This window comes from Otolemur garnettii, unplaced genomic scaffold (genome assembly GCF_000181295.1).
Source record: "Otolemur garnettii isolate 467f Iridium unplaced genomic scaffold, OtoGar3 scaffold00023, whole genome shotgun sequence".
NCBI lineage: Eukaryota > Metazoa > Chordata > Mammalia > Primates > Galagidae > Otolemur > Otolemur garnettii.
This window is the reverse complement of record NW_003852418.1, coordinates 998352-1024643: the sequence shown is the minus strand read 5'-3', so window position 1 is coordinate 1024643 and position 26292 is coordinate 998352. Positions and strand designations below refer to the sequence as shown.

General features: G+C 43.0%; 1 protein-coding gene across 1 annotated transcript in view; it reads right to left on the bottom strand.

The window, feature by feature from the left end:
- Positions 1 to 2606: 2606 nt before the first annotated feature.
- RPRD1B (regulation of nuclear pre-mRNA domain containing 1B) overlaps positions 2607 to 26292 on the bottom strand; it is a 65696-nt gene continuing 42010 nt past the window's right edge. The window contains exons 6-7 of the mRNA XM_003787585.3: positions 24814 to 24989; positions 2607 to 5200 (exon numbers count right to left, since the gene is read on the bottom strand). Of these exons, the coding sequence (XP_003787633.1) occupies positions 5051 to 5200; positions 24814 to 24989 (326 nt within the window). The 3' untranslated portion in view covers positions 2607 to 5050. The remainder of the gene's footprint in view (positions 5201 to 24813; positions 24990 to 26292) is intronic.

The following is a 26292-nucleotide window of genomic DNA, read 5'->3' as shown; positions in this document are numbered from 1 at the left end:
ATGCCACGGCACTCTACCCAGGGGGACAGCTTGAGGCTCTGTCTCAAAAAAAAAAAAAAAAAAGCTTTAGCTTTTTGACCACCTCTGTTGCAAATACTGCATATGTTATAAGCATGTGGTATCTATTACTGCCTTCCAACGAACATCTATTTTAACCTCTTGTTCCATGTGTATGTAAACACCTGCATCCATTATCTGACATAGTAACAGACAACACTGAACTCCTAATTTGTACAAACATAGCACTGGTCCCTATTTATAAACATCTCATTTTACTAGTACGTATGTTGGTAACTACATACTAACTACAAAAGTTAGTAACTATTTGATTATTTCGTAACTAAGAATTCACAGATAGGTGGCATTAAAAAAGCCATGGAGTACATTATGGAGGTCATGAGTTTATTATGAAGAAGCTTTGCAGGTAGAAATATTCTGAAAGCCTAGACATAGAACTTTAGATCTGGAAAGGACTTCAGAGCTGAGGCCCTAAGAGGCTGAGTGTCTTGTCCAAGGTCATCACAGTGAAGAGATCAGAAGATAAAGGTTATCACTTGGCTGCAGCTGCCTCTTATTCACAAAAAATATTAGATACATTGATTCGGACTGCTAATTTTAATATTTATCAAGCCAGTCGTAGAAATGATTTTTTAAGGCCAAATAACTATTTCAGAGTCTAAAAAATTGAACAAACAGGGCTTTCAATACTACATAAAGCTGTATGAATCCCAACCTATTATACAGGAGAATAATGGATTCTTAATTGAATCTGTGCTTCAGAGCGGAAGTATGATTTTTAAGTGGAAATTCCCACAGAGGTGGTGGTGACAAATGAGCTTTAGCAAGATGAATTATTCTAGGGGAAGGTAAGAGAACAAAACCATCCGGGAAAATGGCTTTTTCTTAAAAAGATCTCAAATAAGCCAAGTGCAGATTGCTTGTGCTCAATGAACTACTGTGTTTACCCCCATTTTTCTAGTCTTGGCATTGTCTTTTGTGACATGATCCTTACAGGCTATGGTTTGCAGTGTTTCCTGTAAGTATATATGGCACAGTGGTAATACTATTCATTTATCTAACAGATATTGGGAACCCCGGATATAATATCCAGAGTTCCCGAAGATTCCAGATCTTGCTAATCTCTGGCATTCTGCTTATGCCACACAATAATCATAAGCTTTTAGGGCTGGCAGTGAGCCTAGAAATAATTTAGTCCAATACTGCATTTCATAGATAAGAAAACTGAGGCCCAGAGAGGAAAATACCTTTCCCAAGAAGGTCACACAGAGAGTTAATGGCTCTAATCAAAAGGTTAAGCATTTTGACAGATTCATAAACTCTTGGGGTAGCTCCATCATCAGCTCTGAGGACCTCAGAGTCATTTTGTAGCTTGAAGTGCTAATTAAATCAGAAGAATTATGGACTTACTATTTATAGGCAGGAGTGAAGAAATTAACTAGGCCGTGAAACCTGGGGACACAGAAGGAGATCTTGTCTCCTGAGATTCACATATTACACTCAACCTTTATATTTTAAGATGGAGCTTGGGTAATATATAGTCTCAGTTTTCCTAACACTGGTCTTTGAGTTGTGGTTCATCTTGATGGACCACAGCTATCACAAAACTTTCTACATCAAGAAATAAATGGGTAGGGCAGTGCTTGTGGCTCAGTGAGTAGGGCTCTGGCCCCATATACTCAGAGTGCTGGGTTCAAACCCAGCCTCAGCCAAACTGCAACAAAAAATCCTGGTTGTTGTGACAGGCACCTGTAGTCCCAGCTACTTGGGAGGCTGAGGCAAAAGAATGGCCTAAGCCCAAGAGCTGGAGGTTGCTGGGAGCTGTGACGCCACAGCACTCTACCCAGGGCGACAAAATGAGACTCTGTCTCTAAAAAGAAAGAAAGAAAAACAGAATAGGAAAAGAAATAAATGGATAACTCCACTTTTAGCACATGCTGCCCTTACCCATTGGAAAGGTTAAAACAATCCTTCCAAATCTATCACTTGCTTCAAAAGGACCTATTGCTAATCATTTCCCAGTAATATCCAGTAGATATGCTTTCGCTGAATACACAAGGAGAAAGGAAGCCCGTGGAAATATTTTTTTTAAGGACACACCGTTTTGGTTAGCAATTATCTCATATTTTTCTTCTTTTTACTGTTTTTGAGTGGCTTTCATTATATTCCCCAAATCAACAACTCTCAGGAGGCCTAGAGGTGTGAACAAAAACGCTAAAATCAAAGAAACTCCAGTTTTAATCTGCTAGAGATTGGCTGTGCAGTACTTAGGAAGAGTCTTTTAACCTCTCCATCAGTCCCCACTTCCATACAATGAGGATAAAACTATAGTGGCACCTCTCCTGGGTATTGTGTGGATTGGCTAATTAAAGCTAATTAAGCCCCTGGAAAGAACCAGAAAATACTATGTAAGTGCTGAGCATTTACGTGCCACTAACAGTCAGAAAAATTCCTAAGGGAAAAGATTCTATGCAGACAGCACATTCTCTATTGGTGATTACTAATCACCCATTGTTTACAAAGACAGCACTGCCGTTTTCTGTAACAGGGTTGGTTAGGTTAGAAAAGAAAAAATAAAAATCACACCATTGTTGTTCAACAACACCATCTTTATTCAAAAATATATATCTATGAGACATTTCAGAATATACTGCTGCCACCACCGACAGCCTATACTTCTAAATAAAGTCCTAAATTAATATACAAATTTAAGCTTTAAAAATATTCTTTAAGAAAAACAAAACAAAAACGAAGCAAGACCGAAGACTTTCTGAGGAATATGACCTAAAGGAAAGGTCCTTTGGGGCCTACGGATGCCCTAAGAAGAAAAAACACAAAAATGAAAACCACCCACCCCACCCTGCCAGATCACCTTATACATACAAAGAGAAAGGTTCATTTAAATTAAACAAATGAAGTAAGCACACTTTGGGAGGATGTAGGAAGCAGAATTAAGATTTAAAAAACAGAAGCATTCACTAAAACGAAACAAAACCAACTTCCTTATAGGAAGTCCACTAGTAACAGGTGTTAAGAGGCCAACACATTCATTTACATAATTGCTACAGTTTCACCTCTTGCTCTTGCTGTAATAATTATGCACCAATTGCTGGTCAAAGATTCAGTTGGATAAAACAGAGCAGTGGGCTAAATCCATTATGTTATATTTTCATATAGCTGATCAGAGCAAATTTCCACTATACCCTTTTGGCTGGTTTGTGGCTGGTAAAATCTTGCTTCCTTGGTGAAAGCAGTGTCCAAGGTCAGTCTGTGAAGAAACACGTCCATATATGTAGGACTAAAGCAGCACACCATATGAGGGAGCAGGCATATGTGCAGAAGCAGCAAAGATTTAAAATTTATCTTGCAATTTTAGTAATGTCACCTACGGCCTCTGGAAGAAAAACCTAACAGACTAATTTAACAGTGAAAGAACAGGCAGTGTCATAAGCAAACAACACACAGTCTGTATTCAAATCTGAAACACAGCTTAAACACTACTAGGCTCTACACAGTTAAAATGAATGACTTCTCATTGTTCTCACATGACAGGCAGGAGAGCTTCTTGAAGGGAAGCCTGTTATATTTTATAAAACATAGGTTATGCTTTAACATGTTTAACATGTAAAATTACATGAGATTTTTGGTGATCCTGGAAACAGCTATTCAAATTAATGGAGATTCTGAAGCCCCCTCCACTGAATTCCTTTTTATAGCTTTTGGATTTCAGCCTCTGGGCTATAATTCCTATTATAGTATCGAGCAAATTGTTTTCTGCCCTTTCCAATGTCAAAAACAAGCCTGCCAAATTAGAATGATTTACAGTTAGCAGGCTGATCTCTTACTATAAGCAAGATAAAAATTCTCTCTAACTACATTATAAAGTCATAATGTCAGCTGGCATGATAATGGAATTAAAAGCCCCAATTAATATCCCCGACTTCCCCCTTCTTGCCTTATTTAATAAACATCTGATGCAAAGACTCCTTCAACATACGGGCAAGGACCTGTGCAGTGGCGTGACCTGACAGACGGACAAGCTCAGCGTCCTACTTGCAGAGGAGACGTTCAAGTTTAGTCACCAGACTATGGACATGTGCCCACACAATGGATTAAATGTTAGTGTGTGCCCTACTCCCAGAAAAAAGGGTAAAAGCAAGACCCATGCAGAGCCCAGACACAGCACACCTCTGTGGGGTAGCTTTATCTTGTGGGACCCACCACTGCCCTTCCTACCAACTGCTTTCGCCATGACTACAGCTTCCGCTTTTAGGAACATGCTCTGTGACAGTGGATGGGGGCCCTTGAGAAGTGCAGCATGGAAAGGCTGCATGTGGGCAATTAAAGCAAGTAACTGATTTTTAATTCATGCTTGTGATCCCTGTTATTCTATGAACTGTGCCTTTATGTCCCAGATTAACTTTGGATCTTATTGCTAGATTCTACAAAATAGACGCACCTATCCTTTGGATACACATGGCTAGTAGAAGTAATGGTAAGGGCGGATCAGAGATTTGGCAAACTCTTTATGGCAAAGCTGATCGACAGCTCTGCCTCCAACCTTCTGGGGCAGATGGCAGCTGGGAAAGTCATCTCCAGAGCGAGTCCCTCAGTGGAAGCCCATACTGAACTTGAACAAGACTTGCTCAGAAAGGAGGAGCTGCTTTCATGACAAAATGCTGTCATGGGGGCCAAGATTCTTTTGAAAGCTTCCAGAAGTATACATGATTTTCATAACTTCTTGAGTGTAAAGAATGGGCTAAGAATGGAAAACCAACTGGGGCATGAAAACAAGTAGAAGAAAAAGTCTATTCTTTGCAAATATGAATCTAAACCGGATTCCATTTGTCACTGTTCTGAACTGTGCTCAAGATGAAAGGCCGGAGAAGAGAATCAGAGTCTGTGGTTCTTTCTTGAGGCTGGGGGCAGGTGGAAGAAGGGACAGAACCAGGGACTAGAAGGTTATTCCCAACCACAACTTAGCCTCTTCTTTCTGCTGGTACAGATGGAAATCTGGGGCACGACACCCATCCTAGTCAGTTGAAAACAGGTCACCAGCAGAGGGAAGGGGGGCCAAGCCCCCTGTGACATTGGGCAGCAGTGAGAGGTCTGGCAAGCTCTGAATATGGGACTTCAGTTCCTTGCGGACCTGGGTTACTCGCGCAAGCTTCTGTTTATATTCCTAAGGAGACAAAGAGAAGACAACGCAGGTAAGTCTCTGAGTGCTGATGGCCACACTTCCCGCCGAGCGAGGCAGCTCTTCTTCGTTCCCTGCAGCCCACCCACCCATTCAGCTACATCACAAACTCTGGAGGGCTTTCCAACTGTCCAAAGGTAAAGCTTGATGGCAAAAAAGAAAAGCAGAGTATGATACTGTCAAAAACAAATCAAAAGGTATTCAACTTAGCATTTGTGAGTTGGAAGTAAAAAGAAGTAACATTTATTCAATAATTATGTTATTCAATGTAATTATTCATTCTCAAAAGTTTCAAAATGCTTTATAAAATAAAATATAGGCACTTGGGCATTACAATTAGTTTGGGGTTCTATCTAGACATGGCTAGAAAAATCACTGAAAAGCTGTAATTTCTATTTTAAAACACAGAGAAAAACCCAGATTTATCATTTTTGCAAATAATCACTACAGAAGTTCAAAATAGCCTAAGGCCACTGCCTGTAGCTGATGAGGCTTTCGAGCAGTCTTCTGGCCCCTCAGTCTCCTAAACATGCTACTCGACTGCTTCATCAAGCCATTCCTAAGAAAGTGACGCAGGGCACCCTGCCAGCTCCATCATTACTCAGAGCTCAAGGTCTTCTAAAGTCAAGTGTATTCCTGCCTAAGTGTATTTCTCACAATAACCCAACTTCTTTTGTCCACTTGGGCAATTCCCTTCGGATTCCCTTCAAGCCTGGAGGGGTCTCTTTCTTCTCCTGGCCCTGCCTCCACCACTCCCTGTGAACCTCCACTTCTGTAGGAAAATCCTTCCTCCTCATCCAGAAGACTGGCCTCTGTCCTCCCTCCCAGGGGTCTCCCTCCCCTGAGGCGTCAGGGGTATGCTCTCTCTCCATACATGTGAGCTTTCTATCTTCCTCTAGAATATCAATCCCCTGATGACAGCAATGGGGCATTTCTTTTTCTTTCCTCAGCTCTCAGATAAAGGCATTCTTGGTCTACCTTTATGGAAAACAACCCTGGGCCAGGTGAGGTTAGGCCTGTGAAGCCTGCAGCTGATGGCCCACTTGGGCTAATCTTTTTTCTTCTAGTCATTTCTGCAAGGGTAAGGAGGTCCCCAAGGCTGAGCCTTGTTGAGGAAAGCCTTTCCTGCAGAATGTAACAGAAAGCACTATGCTGAGACTCAAAGACATGGGTTTAGTGCTGGTTCTGCCTCTACCTTTTTGTGTGACCATGGATACATTCCCTCCCTTCCTTATCTGAAATTGAGGGAAGTAGACCATAAGATTTCTTCAAGTTCTGAATTCCTTGATGCCAGGCACCTATCTATGCATACTTGAGGCATAAGATTTGAGGGTAAAAGCTTAAGAATGATTGGGAAGAATGATAAGGCAGAAAATGGGTCAAATGAAGAATAGTTATTTCAAGTTGTAAAGACAAAAGTCCAAGGAAGGAGTGGGAAGAAGGAACAGGGCACAAACCCTATTACTGCAGGCAACAGTCTCCCACCTGAAAAGAGAGCTTCTCACACAGGCCATCAAATGAAGAGAAGGACAGAAAGCAAGCTCTCCTAGCATCCCACTTCTTTCCTTTGTAAACTTATTGCAACTGAAGTTAAAGACTTATGAAGTTACAGACTTATGTAAACTGTTAACAATAACTTCTCCATCTCCTGGAGGCCAGGATCAAAGTCACTGGCTTAACCTAGCAGTCCCCATGCCCTGCAACGTCCAGCAAACAGCAAACATCCAGCACAGCTGCTGGACGAATTAACAATACATGAAATGCAACCTTAGGTGTGAGCACACCACAGTAAGTGACCTTGCTGAGACCCAGACTTTGATCAACTGTCACCTTTCACATTCTTTTTTTTTTTTTTTTTTTTTTGAGACAGAGCCTCAAGCTGTCCCCCTGGGTAGAGTGCCGTGGCATCTCAGCTCATAGCAACCTCCAACTCCTGGGCTCAAGCGAGTCTCCTGCCTCCGCCTCCCAAGTAGCTGGGACCACAGGCGCCCGCCACAACGCCCGGCCATTTTTTGGTTGCAGCCATCATTGTTGTTTGGCGGGTCCGGGCTGGGGATTCGAACCCGCCACCTTAGGTGTACGTGGCTGGCGCCTTAGCCGGTTGAGCTATAGGCGCCGAGCCGCACCTTTCACATTCTTAAAATTGAAAACTATTTTTAAATCTGAGGATCTGAACCCCCTCTTCCTAATATTTTTCTTTTTTGGTTGTACATACTCCAAAGGAAATTAATATAAAGCATGAAGGCCAATTCTCTATTTCTGGACATAAAGTCATTTAATAAACTTTTCCTGAATGCTAGGTATAAAAGAGGTAAACCAGTTACAGAACAGCTACTCCCTGACCCTGCCCAAATTCTCTGATCAAAGCTGACAAATCAAAGCCACCTTTGGCAACTATGGAGCAGTTAAGTGTTGAAAGAGTCCGGTAAGAAAAGTTGAAAATCACAAAGTCTTTAGTGAGCTGAGCTGGGATCAGGATCTAAGGCTCTTTACTCTTGGATCGTCGTCAGACTAACTTGGCGAGTTCACTGAGGCTAAAAGGGAAGACAGGTGATCGGATTAGACCTTAAATTCAAGTAACTCTCTCCTAGGTAATTAAAAAGAAATCTAAGTTGTTCCTGCCTGAACAGGAGGGAGGGTGAGGTGGAATGGCACCATGCTGACATTCTACTCTAGAGATCACCAAAGACATGTACTTAAGTAAAAGGAATCGTGTTCTACATGAAAGCTCTCTCTTCAGGCCACTGGGAAGAGGATGGATCCTGGCCACCTCCCCTCATGCCACTTGGTAACTCTTCCCACAGGGGCATCTATTTTAAGAGCAAGCACATCGGCCTAGAAAATGGATGAGAGTGGGACTATCACTAAAAAGCATTAAAAAACATCAAGACTGGTAAAAACAACAACAACAACAAAATATCTATAGACCAAGATGTTTAAATTTATCAGCAAAGCTGATTGGGTGTATACTTTGACTAGCCAAATACAGGTAGTGACTGCCTAAAAGCTATTAAAACACGTACTTGCTTAATCAGTATAGTCAAATAACCGAGCTTAATGTCTCGAGGAGAGACGAGCAGGAAGAGAATTCTCAGCAAGCTCTTTTCAGTCAAACTGAGGCTGTGTTGATTTTATAGTCGCTTAAATAGATTCAGTCATACTACGCTGTTTCCTACCTCTTCTCTTATTTAAAAAAAAAAAATAGATTCAGGCTTTGTAAATAATGTCATCTATAAATGTTGCCATGGACCAATGAAAAAATCAAAAGTGAATACAAACAAAAGTAACCCCCGAAGGCAACACCAGTCTCGGGGGTGCCTCCTAGCTCTCCCGCCTTGATCATGCTCCCTGCCTTTCCAGGTTATTATTCTCTTTGCTTCTGGATAGGAAAAGGAAAAAGGTCTCAGGAAAATCCAAGAATCTTTTATCTCAACCTACCAGCCGCCTCTGGCAGAAGTATGATCCAAAAGCTCTACAGCTATTCCAAGATGTGCCCTCAGCAAGGCCTGCTCTCAGAAGAAATCCAGGCTTCTATTCACAACATCATTAAAACCAAACCTCAACGTGATGAGATCTACTCATGGGTGTTGCACCCCATAAGCTCTTGAGTACACCAGGTACTACTCAGGTAGAGAAATGATGTGCCAAGGTGGGCACGTGCTCCTCATTTCAAGTGTCTTATTCCTGCCAGGCATGGTGACTCACGCCTGTAATCCTCACACTCTAGGAGGCCGAGGAGGGAGGACTGACTGAGCTCACAGGTTCGAGACCAGCCCGAGCGAGACCTTGTCTCTAAAAATAGCTGGGTGTTATGGCAGGTACCTGTAGTCCCAGCTACTCATGAGGCTGAGGCAAGAGAATCGCTTGATTCCGAGAGTTTGAGGTTGCTGTGAGCTGTGATGCCACAGAACTCTACCAAGGGCAACAAAGTGAGACTCTGTCTCAACAAACAAACAAACACCTTGCTTTTGTGTGTAATACAGGACCAGGCCTTTAATCTACTACTCGCACTACCCTACCTGGTTCTGGGACTCGAGAGCTCAGGACCTGCACCGCTTAGGTCTGGGTCTACTCTGCCACATTGCTCTTGCCCATCAGCCCCCCTCCCTGTCAGCTGACTGATCTCGATCACTGTGCACATGGCTCTCTGCTGCACTCTCCTCTGCACACAGTGCCTTTCCTTCATGACCAGTCTTAAGCAACAGAAGACAAGGTGAACCCAAGCAGTCCTGCCGTTTTTCCTTTCCCCCTTGTGCATAATTTATACTGAGTGGTGAGGGGCTCAATCCATTCAGCCGCAAGTACCTACTGCAGCCACCCTGCCTAACCCCAGAGGGACCACAGGGATTCACCAAAGAGGGAAGAGTCGTGTCTGACCTGCAGCTGCTACCCTGTTTCAGGACCCTCCAGGAGGAAGATGGAGGGATGGCAGGCACCTGTGATTAACTGCCTGGGTTTATTTGACTGCCAAGAAATGTTTAATATGTAGAGAGTAAGGCCCAATGTGTAGTTCTGAGATAATGCCCAGGATTTATGCTCCTGGCAAAGTTTTAGAATCCTGCCTCACAGATACCCAGGCCTGCATGAGAAAATGTGTCAATGACATCCCTCTGCCTCCAGTAGATCCAGCTGACGCTGTGAACTCAGACCACCAAGAAGCACCGAGATAACTCACTGAAGGGAGCAGGGCTCACACATTCCTTGCCTTTTTTGGTTAGCCTAGTAAGCCAGACCTGACATGCTACAGATGAGCCCTGGGATAAGAGGGCTAGAAATGACAGGACTGACATTACAATGACCTTTCTACGGGAATTTCATTCTCAAAACAAACAAAATTGTAAGAGTTTCCTCTAGCAACTCATGTAAGAAATACTAATCAAAATGTAAACATTGTCAAACCTATTTTCTCTCTTGCTGGGAAGTACTTTCATAAGAAAAAATATGTTAGAAATAACACCATGGGCAGGGGCTTGACTCGATGAGATACGATTTCCAGTATCAAGACTCATGTTTTTCTTTATCCTGCCCTGTTGAGCTACAGGACATATGATATATTAAAAACCACCCACTGCTCAGCTCAGCTACCCCCAACCAAGAGTCATAAAGAGTTATTGTGCATGAAGCAGTTTATGGAGGCCCCTATTTTAAAGGTGACCCACCACACTGAATTTAAGCCAGGAACTGCTTCGCTGTGTGAAGGTCGAGGAGACCCCAGCCAAAGGGGGAAGCTGACCCTCAGCCGAACACTGTTAACACACCCACCCATCAGGAGGGCCACTCCCTGCCGCTACGGCCACAGGACCCACACTTGAAAATAACAGTCTCAACTTAAACCCAATTTCATTCACTCATGTTTTTGGAAAATATAATATGTACATATTTGGATTAAAAACATGAGTGCTGCTTTTAATTAATTTTCTTCAAAGATCCACGTGGGAACAAAAAGCCATCACTGACCTGCACCTCTCTCCCAGCCAGCTCCAAGATCCCATATGACTTAGTGGCAGCTGCGACATTTCAAAATGATACACTCTGGGGTGTCACAGCAGAGCTAGAGCTGCTGAGTTAAGATGCTGGGGAAGATACAAGGAAGAGAAGAAATTGTTGCTCCAATCCCAATGCTCTGGGCCTCTCAGCTCCATTACCAAAACCAATAATAAAGGTACACACAAGTATCCTCCCAAAGGAAAAAGGACAAAACGGCCACAACTAGAGGAACGTTGTCACAGCAACCAAACCACCCATTGGAGAAGTCAAATGGGAACGGGCTTCTTATTTCTGAGATGGTACCATAAAGTATTTTCAGAGTACTGCTTTATCCTCAGAGGATCTTTACCACAAAAGGATAGAGGAGTTTCCACTGCCACGGCAAAACCCCCAATCTAACAGGGGTTTACACAAGCAAGAGGAGGATAAAAAATTAGTATTTATACTAGGTGAACTAATAAAAATGAAACTAACAAAAATAAAATCAATTGAGCACTGGACAATTCTTCAAACCTTAATATAATCATAAAGCTGAACATTTACAACTTAATAGATATCCATAAAATGCTTTAAAAAGATATCTTTTTTTTTTTTTTGAGATAGAGTCTTAAGCTATTGCCCTGGGTAGAGTGCCATGGCATCACAGCTCATAGTAACCTCCAACTCCTGGGCTCAAGAGATTCTCCTGCCTCTGCCTCCCAAGTATCTGGGACTACAGGCACCCACCACAACAGCTGGCTATTTTTTGGTTGCAACAATCATTGCTGTTTGGCAGGCCTGGGCTGGATTCGAACCTGCCAGCAGAGACGTAAGTGGCTGGCGCCTTAGCCGCTTGAGCCAGGCACTGAGCCTAAAAAGATATTTATTAAAAAACTTATGGGCTTGGCGCCTGTGGCTCAAGCGGCTAAGGCGCCAGCCACATACACCTAAGGTGGCAGGTTCGAATCCCCAGCCCGGGCCCGCCAAACAACAATGATGGCTGCAACCAAAAAATGGCCAGGTGTTGTGGCGGGCGCCTGTGGTCCCAGCTACTTGGGAGGCTGAGGCAGGAGACTCGCTTGAGTCCAGGAGTTGGAGGTTGCTGTGAGTGTGATGCCATGGCACTCTACCCAGGGGGACAGCTTGAGGCTCCGTCTCAAAAAAAAAAAAAAAAAAAAAACTTATGTAATGGGCACTTCATTACATAAAACCAGGTAAAACCAAAATACTAAAATATAAGATCAACTATTTCTAATTGTTTTTTTTCCAAAGTTAACTGTCAAAAATGTAAGCTTTGTGCAAGTAACAAAGACCCCATAATAAGCTGGCTTCCTTAATAAGCATGTTATGAGAAAGCCAGGTTACTGATGCCACGCACACAAACATCTAAGGTGTAGACTAAGGTTTCTCCTTTGGAGCCAAATACTGGTAGATCAAGCATTTCCCTCCCTAGTAGCTGGGACTACAGGAGTAGAAATGAAAAGATAGTTTTCACGTAAACATTTTAAGTGCTTGCAGATCTGCCCAGGGCAAGGCAGTCTGTAGGTTACTGCACTGCATTTGATGCAGCTCTGTCTATAACAATAAAAAGACTTAAATTCCTTCCTGGTAGCAAAAAAAGAGAAGGGAATATTTTCTAGCTCCTCCAAAGGCTGAGGGTACAGACCGTCTTTCCCACTAGAAGGAGGTGGCTATGGCAGACGTCAGAAAATCCAAGTTCAAATCCCACTCACCACGTGACTGTGGTGGTGGCATGTGACTTTATCTCACTGGGCTCCTGTATATATGAGATGGGAACAGTAACAATGCCTAAGCCATGGGCAGGGGCCGTGGTGCATGTGAGGCTTAGGGGAGACCAGGCACTTCTAAATTGTTCCACGTGAATTAACAGATCTGGGGGGAAAGAACACTCAGTCCTCCCATGTTCTGTTACTTTATGAACAAAACTTAATCTTCTTGATTTATATGCTCAGAAAAGAGACATAGAGTTGAAGAAAAATAATTATTATTTTATAGTCTCACTATGCTGCCTGCCGTAGAGTGCTATGCTGTCACAGCTCACAGCAACCTCAAACTCTTGGGCTTGAGCGATTCTCTTGCCTCAGCCTCCCAAGTAGCTGGGACTATAAGCATCAGCCACAAAGTCCGGCTATTTTGTTGTTGTTGTCATTGTTTAGCTGGTCCAGGCCTGATTCTAACTCGCCTACCTCAGTGTATGTGGCCAGTGGCGCCCTAACCACTGAGATATGGGTGCCAAGCCAAAGAAAAAGATTTTTTTTTCTTGAGACAAGAGTCCCACTATGTCACCCTCAATAGAGTGCTATCGCAGCTCACAGCAACCTCCAACTCTTGGGCTTAAGTGATTCTCTTGCCTCAGCCTTCCAAGTAGCTTGGCTGGGACTACAGGTGCCCACCACAATGTCCAGCTATTTTTTTATTATGGTTGTCGTTGTTTGGCAGGCCCTGGGCTAGGAACGAACCTGCCAGCCCTGGGGTATGTAGCCGGCACCCTTGCCGCTGAGCCAGAAAAAGAATTATTAATGGGATACAAAATCCTTCCTCCCACCAACCATTTGAGTATGTCCTTTAGCAAGTTTACTAGAAGCTATCTTGAGAAAACGAAAGGGCCTTTGACCAGGGTACTTGTTTTTAAAGGTGCACCTCTAAGACTGGGAAAAAAAGTCAGGCAGCACAATATTCCAATGAGTCTATCAAACTACAGGCCCAGGGAGAAGGAATTTGTTTAGGGAGTAAACACAGGTCTCCTAGAAACATCTTCAAACAGAAAGAAGTCCCCATCAGAGACACTCTGACTTTGTCTAGAGGTGAACTGAGATGCCTGCCCCTGCCACCCTGAGAGCAGGGCGCTGGGGCAGGCACGCAAGAATAATAATACAGATAGGACTCTGGGGCTGTTCAGGGAAATAATCAAATAATCTGCAGAGTGACAAGCTACGCAGGGCCCTGAAGGAAAAAGACAGGGAGCCAAGATAACATACTGTGAGGGGTGCTTGGCTTTATGAGGTGGGAGAAAAAATTTCCTTGAGGAAATACTGTCTGACTTGAGATATAAATGAGGAACAGGAACGGACTAGGAAAGGGTAACTGGGGGAGATAAGGGAGAGGAGAACGTTCCAGGCAGAGCACATGTAAAGCCTGAGACAAAAGGCCAGTGCAGACAAAGCACCATGGAACACAGCAAGGGACATGGCTGCTAAGGTCAATCCGGAGTGCATCTAGAAGCACTGAGAAGCCACTGTGATGTCTAAGCAGGGGCGTGCCATGCTCAGAGCTGCATTCTGCACACGTGGCAGGGCTGCTGTGTGAATGGACCGCAGGGCCAGGAACAGTAGAGATGACCAGCAATGAGGCTGTGCAGGGCGCAGGGGGAGATGACCAGAGTGGACTAGGGTGGTGGAAGTGGAGAAGAGACTGAGAGGAGGGGGCAGATTCAAGAAAAACTGAGGAGACAAAACCACACTGGCTTGGTAACTACTCAGTTAGGGAAGACGGGGATAGAAAGTCGATCTAGCAGAGGCGCAGCAGAGTTGCTGAGGGAGGGATTGCAATGAAAGAAGGCTAAAGTGACAGATTTGGGAGGCAGAAAAAATCAGGAGAAACACTGGATGAAGCCTAGCATCTAATTTTGATGAATGCCACGCCACTCTCCAAGCTAGGGCAAGAGAACGGAAGCCAGGGGGAGAGAGCAGCCAGCCTGTCTCAGCCTTGCTGTGTGCAATGTTGGTGGCTGAAGGGGTCTGGGCTGCAGAGCCAGGCAGACTGTCAGCGCACAGGTGTAACTGAGACCAGCTTAAGGAAAAGGTCCACAGTGAGAAAAAGGGTAAAGGAATATCAACATTTACTGTACCCAGATGGAGAAAAGCTTTATTAAAGGACAAAAGAATAGGCCAGAACCAGCAGAGGGTGGTACACAGAAACCAGTGAAAGCAAACACACATGGGTTTAAAGCCTAAACACCCAGTGTTAGATGTTAGAGAGAGGGCCAGAAGGACAAAGGGAGACAAGAGACAGAGACTGAGACGTGTCTTTTGGTTTCTGAGATTAGACCACTGAGGGGTGAGGGGCTCTGAACAGTCACTTCAGTGGATTGAGGACATGTGTGTGCCAAGCTGCAAGAGTTAAGAAGAGAAAACAGCAAAGGAAAACGAGATATGGCAGTGGTTACAAAGGGATAATGGTGCGGAGAGAGCGTACACTTAAGTGTGATGACTTTAAATACTGAAGAGGCAAAGCACGCTACATGCTGAGAAGGCCACCTCTGGCGAATCTACTGGAGACTCTGCAGACACGGGAACATAAATCGGCCCTAAAGGCCCCATGTGACAAGGAAAGGAGGAAGCTACCAACTTGAGGCTAGTCAAGGTGTTACAACCTATTGCCCAGATGAAGGAAACTGGTTATTTTATAAATGAAGAGCCACTTAGAAAGTCACATCACTGAATCCTATTTGGGGCAAATGGTATCTTTATGGGAATAACTCCTAGTAAGTTTATGCCCCACAGAACAGAAACAGTGTGAGCAAATAGAACTTAGACCTAATACACCACATCTGATACCACAAAGAAACGTGGTATGTGCCCCCTGGTAATCAATGCCTAACCCCTGAGAATTCTCAGAAGATTACTGGTAACTTTTTGTTGAGATGAAATTTACTGTGCTTGAAATTCTCAAAGTAGGTAACAACTGAATTAAGCAAAGACAGTTGATCATACTTCTTCTTAAACGACCTGAATAAGGCAGGGAAAAAAATAAGGAAGCTTGCAAAGCCATAATGACAGCTGGTAGTGACATTCTCCTCACACAAAGCATGCCGTTATCTTTGAGGGTTCATGGGTTTTGTTTTTGTTTTGACTCCGTTTGTAACTAGAAGATTCTGCCTTGACCACAGAAAGATTCTGATCTCATTCCAAGCCTGACTTTTTATAGAGAGAAAAAGTCAGAGATACAACTTCTAAGATTGCAAAGTATGCTACAATCCAATTTTACTTTCTTCAAAATACCAACCTGCAGTGGGAATAGAAGGCCCACCTTACCAGTAGTAGGAACATTCATAAAGACTAAAATAGATCTTTGCTCAAAATAACATGCACCCATTGTAGATACTACAGCTCAAATTTCTGTAATCTAAACCCTGCTCGCAAAATTATGCTCACTCAAGTCAATGTTATAAGCAGTAGCTGCTATTTTCCCACAGCTGTCTCAAATGGAAACAAGATCATTTAAAAGCCAGAAGAGAGCATCATTAGTCTAATTAAAGTATTCAGTGTTTGCTCCTTCATAAAACAAAGACTAATCTTTAATTTGTGGAGAGGTTTATATAAAAGCTCAATGAAGTCCTAGGTTGGTTAAGATGCTTTGAAAAAGTGCAACATCTCCGACTGCAAGAATGCATCCTGGTGGCAAAGACTGTGAAATGTATATGACCTTCAGTGTACTTAAGACAGACAGCTGCGTAGGGACACACAGAACCACTTTCAGAATTCTACAGGAAGGGAATAATCCAAATACTGAAAGGAGCCTAAAGTTACAAGAGAGAGAGAAACATAAATGTTTCACTGAATATCCAACCACAGGTATTCAAGCAATCATTTAAAATTTGAGAAACTAAACATAGTTCTCTCTGGGCAATGAGATTATGATTTTTTTCTTTGTACTTATTTGCTAAGTTTCCTCTGATGTATTACATTTATAATCAGAAAAAAAAAAGAAAAGAAAGAAAGAACTGAGTATTAGCTGAATAAGAATGAACGTTCTGGCAGGAAAGGGGTGAGAAGGGGCCCAGATGCTGTTTGGAGTTAATATGTACATGTATTTTATAAATATGAAAAATTAGTGCTGCACACACCAGCACTCAGTGGAGCTGTTCCAGAAAGCAGGCCTTACCCTGCCTACAAAAGTTTGGCTACAAATATCAGAACAGTGCTAAAGGCTAAAAGTATGGAATTCTTGCCGATAGAGCTTTGAAATCATGTCACTTCCCTCCCCCCCTTTTTGAGACAAGGTCTCTCTGTGGCACCCGGGCTGAAGTGCAACAGTGCAATCACAGCTCACTGCAACTTCCAACTGCAACCTCCAACTCCTGGGTAGCTAGGACTATAAGCGTGTGCCATGACATCTGGCTTTTTTTGTAGAGATGGGGTCTTGCTATGTTGCTCAAACTAATCTTGAATTCCTGGTCTCAAGCAATCCTTCTGCCTCAGCCTCCCAAAATGATAGGATTATAGGTACGAGTCACCGTGCCTAATTATTTCACTTTTTCAGTATAAAGTCTCAAATGTTAGCAAACTATGCTCTTAGGTCACCAAGTATGTGAAGTACAAAATAATGTGACATTTTGCCTCCCCGGAATGAAGAGAAGTAAGTTTCACATTATAACAAACACAAACACAAACACACACACTCTCTCATGATAGACAAAATCTCCAGCAGAAAATCTGGTCTGGGTCAGCAGCAACTGAAATAAATTGAAGGGCCCAATATATAGCCTCTAAACTCCACATCACTTACAGAACCCTTCACATCAACTCAAGAAAAGTCCTCACATATTGGAGGGAAAGCTGGGGGCTGTGGGGAAAAGTCTCCCAAATCAAAGCAGGGAGCACATCAGGGACTGCTATGTGGGAAGGGATCTGAGAACAAGCCACCATGGTCATTTTGCTGGACAATGACCTTTCCAACAACTATTCTGACAGCCTGTGGTGCTGACAGCTTTGCTAGCCTAGGGAAGAGAGAGCTACTGTGTTTCCCTGAAAATAAGACCCTGTCTTATATTTATTTTTTCACAAGAAGACACACTAGGGCTTATTTTCAGGGGATGTTTTATTCTCCGCACCAAAATGCATGAATTATCACTAGGTCTTACTGGGGCAGGGCTTCTATTTAACAAATGCATAGAAATCCTGCTAGGTCTTATTTTTTGGGTAGGTCTTATTTTTGGGGAAACACTGTATATGCTAAGGAAGGACAGAGAGTGTAGAGGATGGGGAGACAAGTGGGGCCAGCTCTAGGCAGGGCCACTCACCTCCCAGGGGAACACAGTTGATGATCACTGGACTCAGGAGATCTGGGCACTGGTCCTCACTTCCTCTGTGACCCTGAACTGCTCAGATAAACCCCGAGCTTAGTTCTTTTTTTTTTTTTTTTGAGACAGAGCCTCAAGCTGTCCCCCTGGGCAGAGTGCCGTGGCATTACAGCTCACAGCAACCTCCAACTCCTGGGCTCAAGCGAGTCTCCTGCCTCAGCCTCCCAAGTAGCTGGGACCACAGGCGCCCGCCACAACGCCCGGCTATTTTTTGGTTGCAGCCGTCATTGTTGTTTGGCGGGTCCGGGCTGGGGATTCGAACCCGCCACCTTAGGTGTACGTGGCTGGCGCCTTAGCCGGCTGAGCTATAGGCGCCGAGCCCCCGAGCTTAGTTCTTATCTAAAACGAGGGTTAGATCACCTGTTCCCATCTGCCCTCACTGTAATGGACAAAGAAATACTGGTTTTGAGTAAAAAGGGGAAGAGGGAGAATTTACTCCAAGGCTGACAAAAAAGGAGCTCTCTGTCTCCACCTACTGCCTGTTCCATCACTGAACAGATTCTAACCATTTGTACCCTGCAGGGAGGTGGGGGATGCTGCCAAAAACAACAGAACAACAGAAGGCCATCGGTTTGGTTTAGAACCCCTTCAGCTGTAGCCAAAGAATTTTTCAAGTTTTATAACCACAATGCAAACAGAAATATGAAGAGTCACAAGAATGCTGGATTCTGGACCTTTCCCCCTTCCCAGCTGTGTTGTCTAAAGTCAAAGGCTCTACTGAGTATTCATTAGAGCCAGGGGAGGTACCGAGCTGGGGAGAAACAGCAGCAGCTTAACTTAAGCTTTAAGTGCCACTGAGGCGATTTCTCCCCTCCTATCAGAGCAAGAGTGTGCTCCCAGGTAGAAGAAGGAGGGTATTCAGAATCTTGGGGACAGACACAGTTCTTCCACACTTAGAAAGGCCTTGGAAGTCACACTTAAAATGCTTTATCCAGGCGTCCTCAAACTACGGCTCACGGGCCACATGCAGCCCACCTAGGACATTCATCTGGCCCACCAGGTGTTTCTGCCGCCTCTGCCTGTTCTACTTAGCAGCTGACTCGTCCCGAGGCCCACAGTCTGGCCCTCCAATGGTCTGAGGGGCAGTGAACTGGCCCCCTGTTTAAAAAGTTTGAAGACCCCTGGTTTTATCTCCTTATATAAGATGTCGTTTCTCTAAAACAAGATTGTTGGGAATGGTTTAAATGATTCAACTTGGCTATCTTTCTATTTAAGATGTTTTTTGCTGTTAATTTTGTGGAATCAAATTTTTCAAAATCAAAACAAAACAAAAAAACAACCTGATGAAGATACCACATGTCTGCCTTGGATTCTATCCCTGGTCTGTGGCTAACTCCCTCCTATGGGTTTGAGTTTCTCCATCACTTCAGAAGTCAGATTATGCAATCTCTAGGGTTCCACCCAGCTTGCTAATCCTAATGACTTTACCTAGTCACCAGGCCTCTATGTATCAATACACTTTGTAAAGCTGGATGTCACAACTATGCTCCCGTGACTCTGTTGAGCGCAGGTATGCACACACGCACACACACCTTCTAGAGGTGAGGATTAACACCAACGACCGACAGGTGATACCACCGCCTCCATCTATGGCACCTGGACAGGACCTTTATAAAGTTGAATACATTGTGTCACCCTAGGCTGCTTTTTAAAATTCTGCAGCAGAGATAAGTGGCAATGAGCTTTTGCAGAAATGGAAAAAGCTAATTCTCAAATTCATATGGACTATTAGGTTCTAAAGTGCCAAAACGGTATCGAAGAAGAACAAACTTTGAGGGCTTATACTTCCCAATTTTAAAACTTACTACAAAGCCACACTGATGGAAACTGTGTGGTACTGGCCTAGGAGAATATAAATCAAAGGACTAGGATTGAGAGTTCTAGAACAGAATTCCAGAAATAAACCCATACATCTATGGCCAAATGACTTCACGAGAGTGCCAAACATTCAGTTGGGGAACAATCTCTTCAACAAATGGTGCTGGGTGGATATCTACATGCATCGAGTAAAACTGGTCCCCTGTCTTATACCATAAAGTAACTCAAATGAATCAATGTGAATGTAAGAGCTAAAATTATCAAATCCTAAAAGAAAAGACAGAGAAAAAAAATCTTCATGTCATGGAATTTTGGTGGATTCTTACATGTGACACCCAAAGAATGAGCAACATAAGAAAAAACAGACAAATTAGAATTCATAAAAATTAAAAACTTTTGGCTGGGCATAGTGGCTCATGCCTGTAATCCTAGCATTCTGGAAGGCTAAGGCAGGAGGATGGCTTGAGCATAAGAATTCAAGATCCAGCCTGAGCAAGACCCTATCTCTTTATTAAAAATAGAAAAACTGGCTCAGCACCTGTATGGTTACGACACCAACCACATACCCCACCACATACACCGAGGCTGGCAGGTCTGAACCCAGCCCAGGCCAGCTAAACAACAACTGCAACAAAAAATAGCTAGGTCTTGTGGCAGGCACCTGTAGTCTCAGCTACTTGGGAGGCTGAGGCAAGAAAATCACCTAAGCCCAGGAGTTGGAGGTTGCTGTGAGCTGTGATGCCATGGCACTCTACCGAGGGGGATAGAGACTCTGTCTCTTAAAAAAGAAAAAAAATCATGCTAAGAATCTGGACATAATATAAAAAATACCCAGAAAAGATAAACCACACAGAAAGTACACTGGTGGTTGCTGGGAGCTAAGAGGAAGGTGGCATGGGGAGGGTGGCAACTGTTCAATAGATATGGAGTTTTTACTGGAGCAATGAAAATGTTTTGGAATTTGCTAAATGGAGGTTGTGCGATACTGTGAATGTACTAAATGCAACTGAAATGGTGGGAGATATCTCCCAGGTCTCCCCATATGATAGAACCTGTGTGAGGCCATCAGGTGGCACGAGTCCCACAGACAGCATCGTCTCTTTCAGTTCTAGATCATGACAGAAATTGTCATCTGAATGAAAACAAGTGACTGCTAAGAAGGTAAAGTTGCAGGTACCTGAGCTTTGGGATTTTTTTTAAGCTTGTTCAAACAGGTTTCTCTCTCACACACACTCTCCCATGTGCTCTGACCACGCTGGCAGAACAGACTCACAGCAAGCCTTAGCCAGACTGACAAGACAGGAGGGACTCTGTCCAGTCCACTCAGACTGAGTCTTGCGAGCCTGCAGCAGCCACTCAGATGTAATAGTCACCTGGTCGACCACAAACAAACCTCTTTGCTCTAAGAAGGGAAGCTGGAGGCTTTTCTGGTGTCTTTGGCCTTTGCTCCTTTTTCAATCAATCCTTTACTCCCTCCACATTCCTTAACTTCACTTCTGACTGCCATTTGTGATTCTTTCCACATGCTTTCTTTTCCATTTCTACATTTTCTCATACCCACATCAAAAGCAGTACAAACAGATTTGCTGCAGCTTTCCTTCTAACCTTGCCTGGATTTTAAGGAAAAGGTGGTAGGCCAATGTCGACCACGGGGACCAGGAGCAAAAGCAGATCACAAAAAAAATAAAAATCATCATCTCAAAACAAAGTATGACTCTACCTAAAAGAGAAGAAAGAAAAGTAGCACAATGCAGAAAAACTCTATGAGTTTCTATAGTTACCTATGTTTTTTTGAGACAAGGTCTTTTTCTGTCACCCAGGCTAGATCACAATGGTGCAATCACAGCACACTGCACCCTCCAACTCCTGGGCTCAAGTGATCCTCCTGGATCAGCCTCCCAAGTAGCTGGGCCTACAGGCATGGGCCATTATACTCAGAGAATTGTTTTTCTTTTTTCTTTTTATAGAGATGTATGTGGTCTCAATATGTTGCTCAGGCTGGTCCTAAACTCCTCGTCTCACACAATCTTCCTGCTTCAGCTTCCCAAGTGCGGGGATTATAGGAGTGAGCCACTGTGCTTGACAAAACAGTTGCCTTTTTGTAATAACATCCTTAAATCACAACCAATCCTTAAATCATATTTGTTAAACCATGTTTCATGCAACCTAAAGAAGACTCTTTTAAGTCATGAATTTCAGTCACACAATAAATATTTATTTCAGGAACAAATATGCTCCTGGCACTGTGAAAGCCTAGAGCGGATAGTCTAACAGACTTCAGAAGACCTGCTGATGGCATTAGGATAGCTAGAAACTGGCCATGCATTTGGTAATTCTCTTATACTTTTAATAAACATCTGATCAAACCAATGTTATTATTAGCACTTTGGTCTTTTCTTGATCTATTTCAATTCAGACATAAGTTAGAATATTCCCCTTATTTAGAACATTTCTTATATTCTATCTTACCTCCTATTTGCTGCTGTTCCTTCCCTATTAGAATAAGCTCTTTGAGGGGAGAAAGCCCATCTTGCTCATTTTTGCACAAGTGACTGGCACAGGCTTTGTGGACTCCCTGAATGAACACACAGCACCTGAGGACCACAGACCCTCCTCCCCCACTGGTGTCTCCAGCACTGCCTTCCCAGACCCTATCTCTGTCTCTGTATCTTTCTTCACATCCAGTCTTGCTGCTCCCCATTTATGAACACATTTCTCTTCTTTGACTACTATTTCCTTTTACAAAAAGGTTTTACTGCCTGACAAGAGATTTGGACGTATCTTAAACCACAATCAGAATTGCCAACTGCCTCCTTAATCTACATTATGTACAATCAGTCCGTTTGGTTTTTTTGGTTTTATGTTCGCCTATGCTAATTTAAGCTAGAACATTCTACACCCCAAGTGTGGGAGCCACTGAGAAATCTAATGTAAAATGTTCAAGTGAAAGAAAAGGAGAAGCTTGTTGCATAAAAGATGAGATAAACTTAAAAAAGAAAACACAAACAAACCTAAGTGTGTTAAAACTTTGGGGAGAAAACAGACTCCCAGCCAAATGATCGCATTTCCAAATAGCTCTGAGAATTCTATGTATTCACACATTGAAGGCAATGAAAGGATTAAAAAATAGAAGATTCAATTAGCATTTGATTCGGCAGTTTTAAAGCGAGCATTGGCTGTGTTACAAAAATGAATGTTAAAAAGAAAGGTATAACTTATGTACGATGCCCCCTCCAAGAGATTTTTGGAAGAATTCAAAGTATGAATGCACCATTCAAACAGCACGTACTTATCAAGTTTTACCATCACCATAAGGAGATAGTGGAATAAGACCAGGCCATTATAGGATGTGAGAGGAATGTCTTAGATTCAGGAGAGCAAACTGTTCACATTTTTAGCAAGCACAGATAAAGAACTAAAGCCATCTCTCAAATCTGAAGTTGCACCTAGTCATTTGCTTTTGTAAAATGCAGCAAATTTAGGTCTCCTTTTACAATAAATGGCTCTGCTCATGTGGCTGGGAGACATGGTTTGGGATAAGAACTTCGAGTTCAGATGTACTTTTCAATGGTGGGGCCTTTCAGTTCTGCTTCCTCAGCGATGGAATGCCAATGCCATTCACACTGACCACACTGAGTAGGGCAATATGAATGGGAAGCTATTCTCAAATCTGTTCCTTAATGACTTTTCATGGCATCCAGCAAACCACAAATTTGAATGACTCCCCAAGAAGTATACAGAGGAGAGTGTGACTGTGGGGATGGGAAATAGAACAAAGAGTAAGCCGGCTCTACCAACCGGTCTCCTTCTCAGAGGCTCTGTCCTCTGTGGTGGCTTGCCACGTTCCACCCAACAGCTGCTCATGATAATCAATGTCTGACAGATCAGAGAAAGCCCTTAATGTGTCGCCAAGGGGCAGTTCAACAGATGGCATGGTGACTTACAACCAGAATCATTAATTACACTCTCTTATTAGTCCCAGGGCACCGTGTTGAAAATGCCTCCTTGGTGAAAGATGAGCATTTCAGATAAATGACCGTCTGGTACTGCCTGTGAAACTCTCTTTAGGATTTCTGGTCAGTGCTGATTTCTAAACCCAAGCCATAGAATTTTTACAGCAGTCTCTCATCTTCCATAGACAAGTTGGCCAGGAATATGAAGTTTCCACTACCATGACCCATTACAGCACGCACAATCCCTGCAGGTAAGGACACGGTAAAAACTGCCCATCACTCACTTCCCCTTTCAGGTAGGAAGGCTGTGTTGAAGGCAAGCACAGTTATCTCAGCCACAAAGCAGCTCCGTGTCTCAAGGTTCCCTCCCTCTGTGGCAGAGAACGTTTCCTGAGTCTGAAGGAAAGGCAGCTCTCCCCCTCCCTTATCTACTCTGAGTGGGATTCAAGAGGCGTCTCTTGTAATATATAATGTGAGTGGTTCTCCAGCTCAAAGCTATCCTCCCTTTACAAAACCACCAGTGGCAGCTATTTTCCATGTCTTTTTTAAAAAGAAAAAAGCAGACACTCCTGAAAAGGAAGCCTAGAAACTTGAGGCCAGCAAAAGTTCCCACACATCCACACTGCTGGCTCTGTCATCCCCAGGGACTGAGCACTGAGGTTAAACCACCATGTACTTAATTAAGAAGCCAAAGCAAGTGCACGGTGAGGAAATGTTTCCAAACAGCCTCCCCACGGGCACGCAGAGTAATGTCCTCAACTCAGGGTAGAAATGAGTTGCTTTCCAACAGTTTTGAAAACTGGGCTCCATAAATACTACTGTGAAATTTTAGAACCAACTATAGACAGAGTTTGCAGGCAGATGACTTATTGATCTTAGCACAGATACAAGTCAGAAATAAATAAATGTCCAAACGACTCAAAAGAAAGAAATTTTTAAGTGTTTCCCAAATACTACCAAATCAACAATTCTTTGGCTTTCACTGATGTCTTGTTCTTTTTGTAGCTACAACTAAAATAATATTAAGGTCCTAACTGCTGTGACTAAGAGTTCACTGTTTCCTACAATCCAGTTTGTCCTTCCTAGACACATAAAAACAATTTTTAACTAGGTTCAAATAATTACAGTATCTGAGGGATGTTACCATCTCATGAATTTTTAAAAGATAAAAATGTTAATTAAGTATAATAAAAACCTCCTACTGTGGGCTACAGGAAGGGCAACTTGGGAAATCTGGATCTGCTTTGCAATGTACTCACTTCTAGCTTTTTCTCCTTTTCTGACAAAACATCTTTCTGATTCTGGGTATACTCCACCAACATCCGAGCCAGCTGGCGACGGTCTTCCAGTTCTGCTGCCAGGCGCCCGTTATATTCTGCTAGTAGCAGACATGCTTCATCTACTGTTTTTGAAAGACGTTCAGCCGCCTCTTTGTCTAAGTACAAGAGAGACCAATAAAACAGAGAAAATAAACAAATCACATAGGTACGATTATGAACATTTCTGGGGAGGGTTAGCAATTTTTCTACCAACATGCGGAGTCTAAGAATAAGCCAGAACCTGGGAACAAACAATGGGCTGGCTGACCAAGAAACCCAAAGGCATTCACTCTGTCAACAAGACAGGACATTTCTCAATTACCTGCCGTGAGACAACTGTAGAGGGAGGGGAATCTGGAAAAGGCTTTATAAACACCTAGTCCTGCAAAACTTCCACAAACAAAATAAGCAGAAAGAGATTCTTAGGGTCACGGTGAGATAATTTTTCCTTGCCCTGAGAATGTCAAGTGTTTTTGTTCATTACAGTTGGCTCTTTGTGTCTGTGTACCTGTGGATTTAACCCACTGTGGGTCAAAAATATTCAGACACACACACACACACAAAAAAACCAAAATCCAATAAAAATAACACAACAAAATGCACATTTAAAAATATATAGTAAAACTATTTACATAGCACTCACATTGTATTAGGCATTATAAGTAATCTAGAGATGATTTAATGCATACATCAAACATCATGCCATTTTGCAGAAAGGACTTGAGCACCCTTAGATTTTGGTATCCTCAAAAGACAAGAGAACCAAACCCAACAGTTACTGAGGGTTGACTGTATTTCATTAAGCATTTTTTCCTACATTCTGCTGAAATAAAAAAGCATACACTTATTTCTTCGGTGTGGAAACTAAAAACCAAGAAAAGCTACATGACAGGTTTGAGGAGGCTGAGGAGTTGGGACTCAAAGTCAGGTCTCTAAAATGGAATTATAGGACCCTGCCTCTTAAACTATTAAGTCTTGAGCCTGGTATGAGCCCTTTTCCTGCAGTCAGCAAAATATAAAGTCTGATTAGAAAAAGGCTTTTCTATACTCTTGAGCATGATCTATAATAAAGATACACTTACGTAAACACATATAAAAATAAGTTTTGTGAAACAGTATTTATCCTTAAACGGGTTCTTATCTTCTATTCTATTTTCTTTAAAATGTTGGTCATTACCTATTGGACTGATTTCATGTCCAATTAACAGGTTACTACTCATGGGGGAATAATATAAAAAATGTGCTGAAATATAAGAAAGGGTATTCTTGGAAAGATGTAGAGAACAAAGCCTCAACATTAGGAAATGACAACAAAAGGAGGACTTGTGGCTCGGTGCCTATAGCTCAACCGGCTAAGGCGCCAGCCACGTACACCTAAGGTGGCGGGTTCGAATCCCCAGCCCGGACCCGCCAAACAAC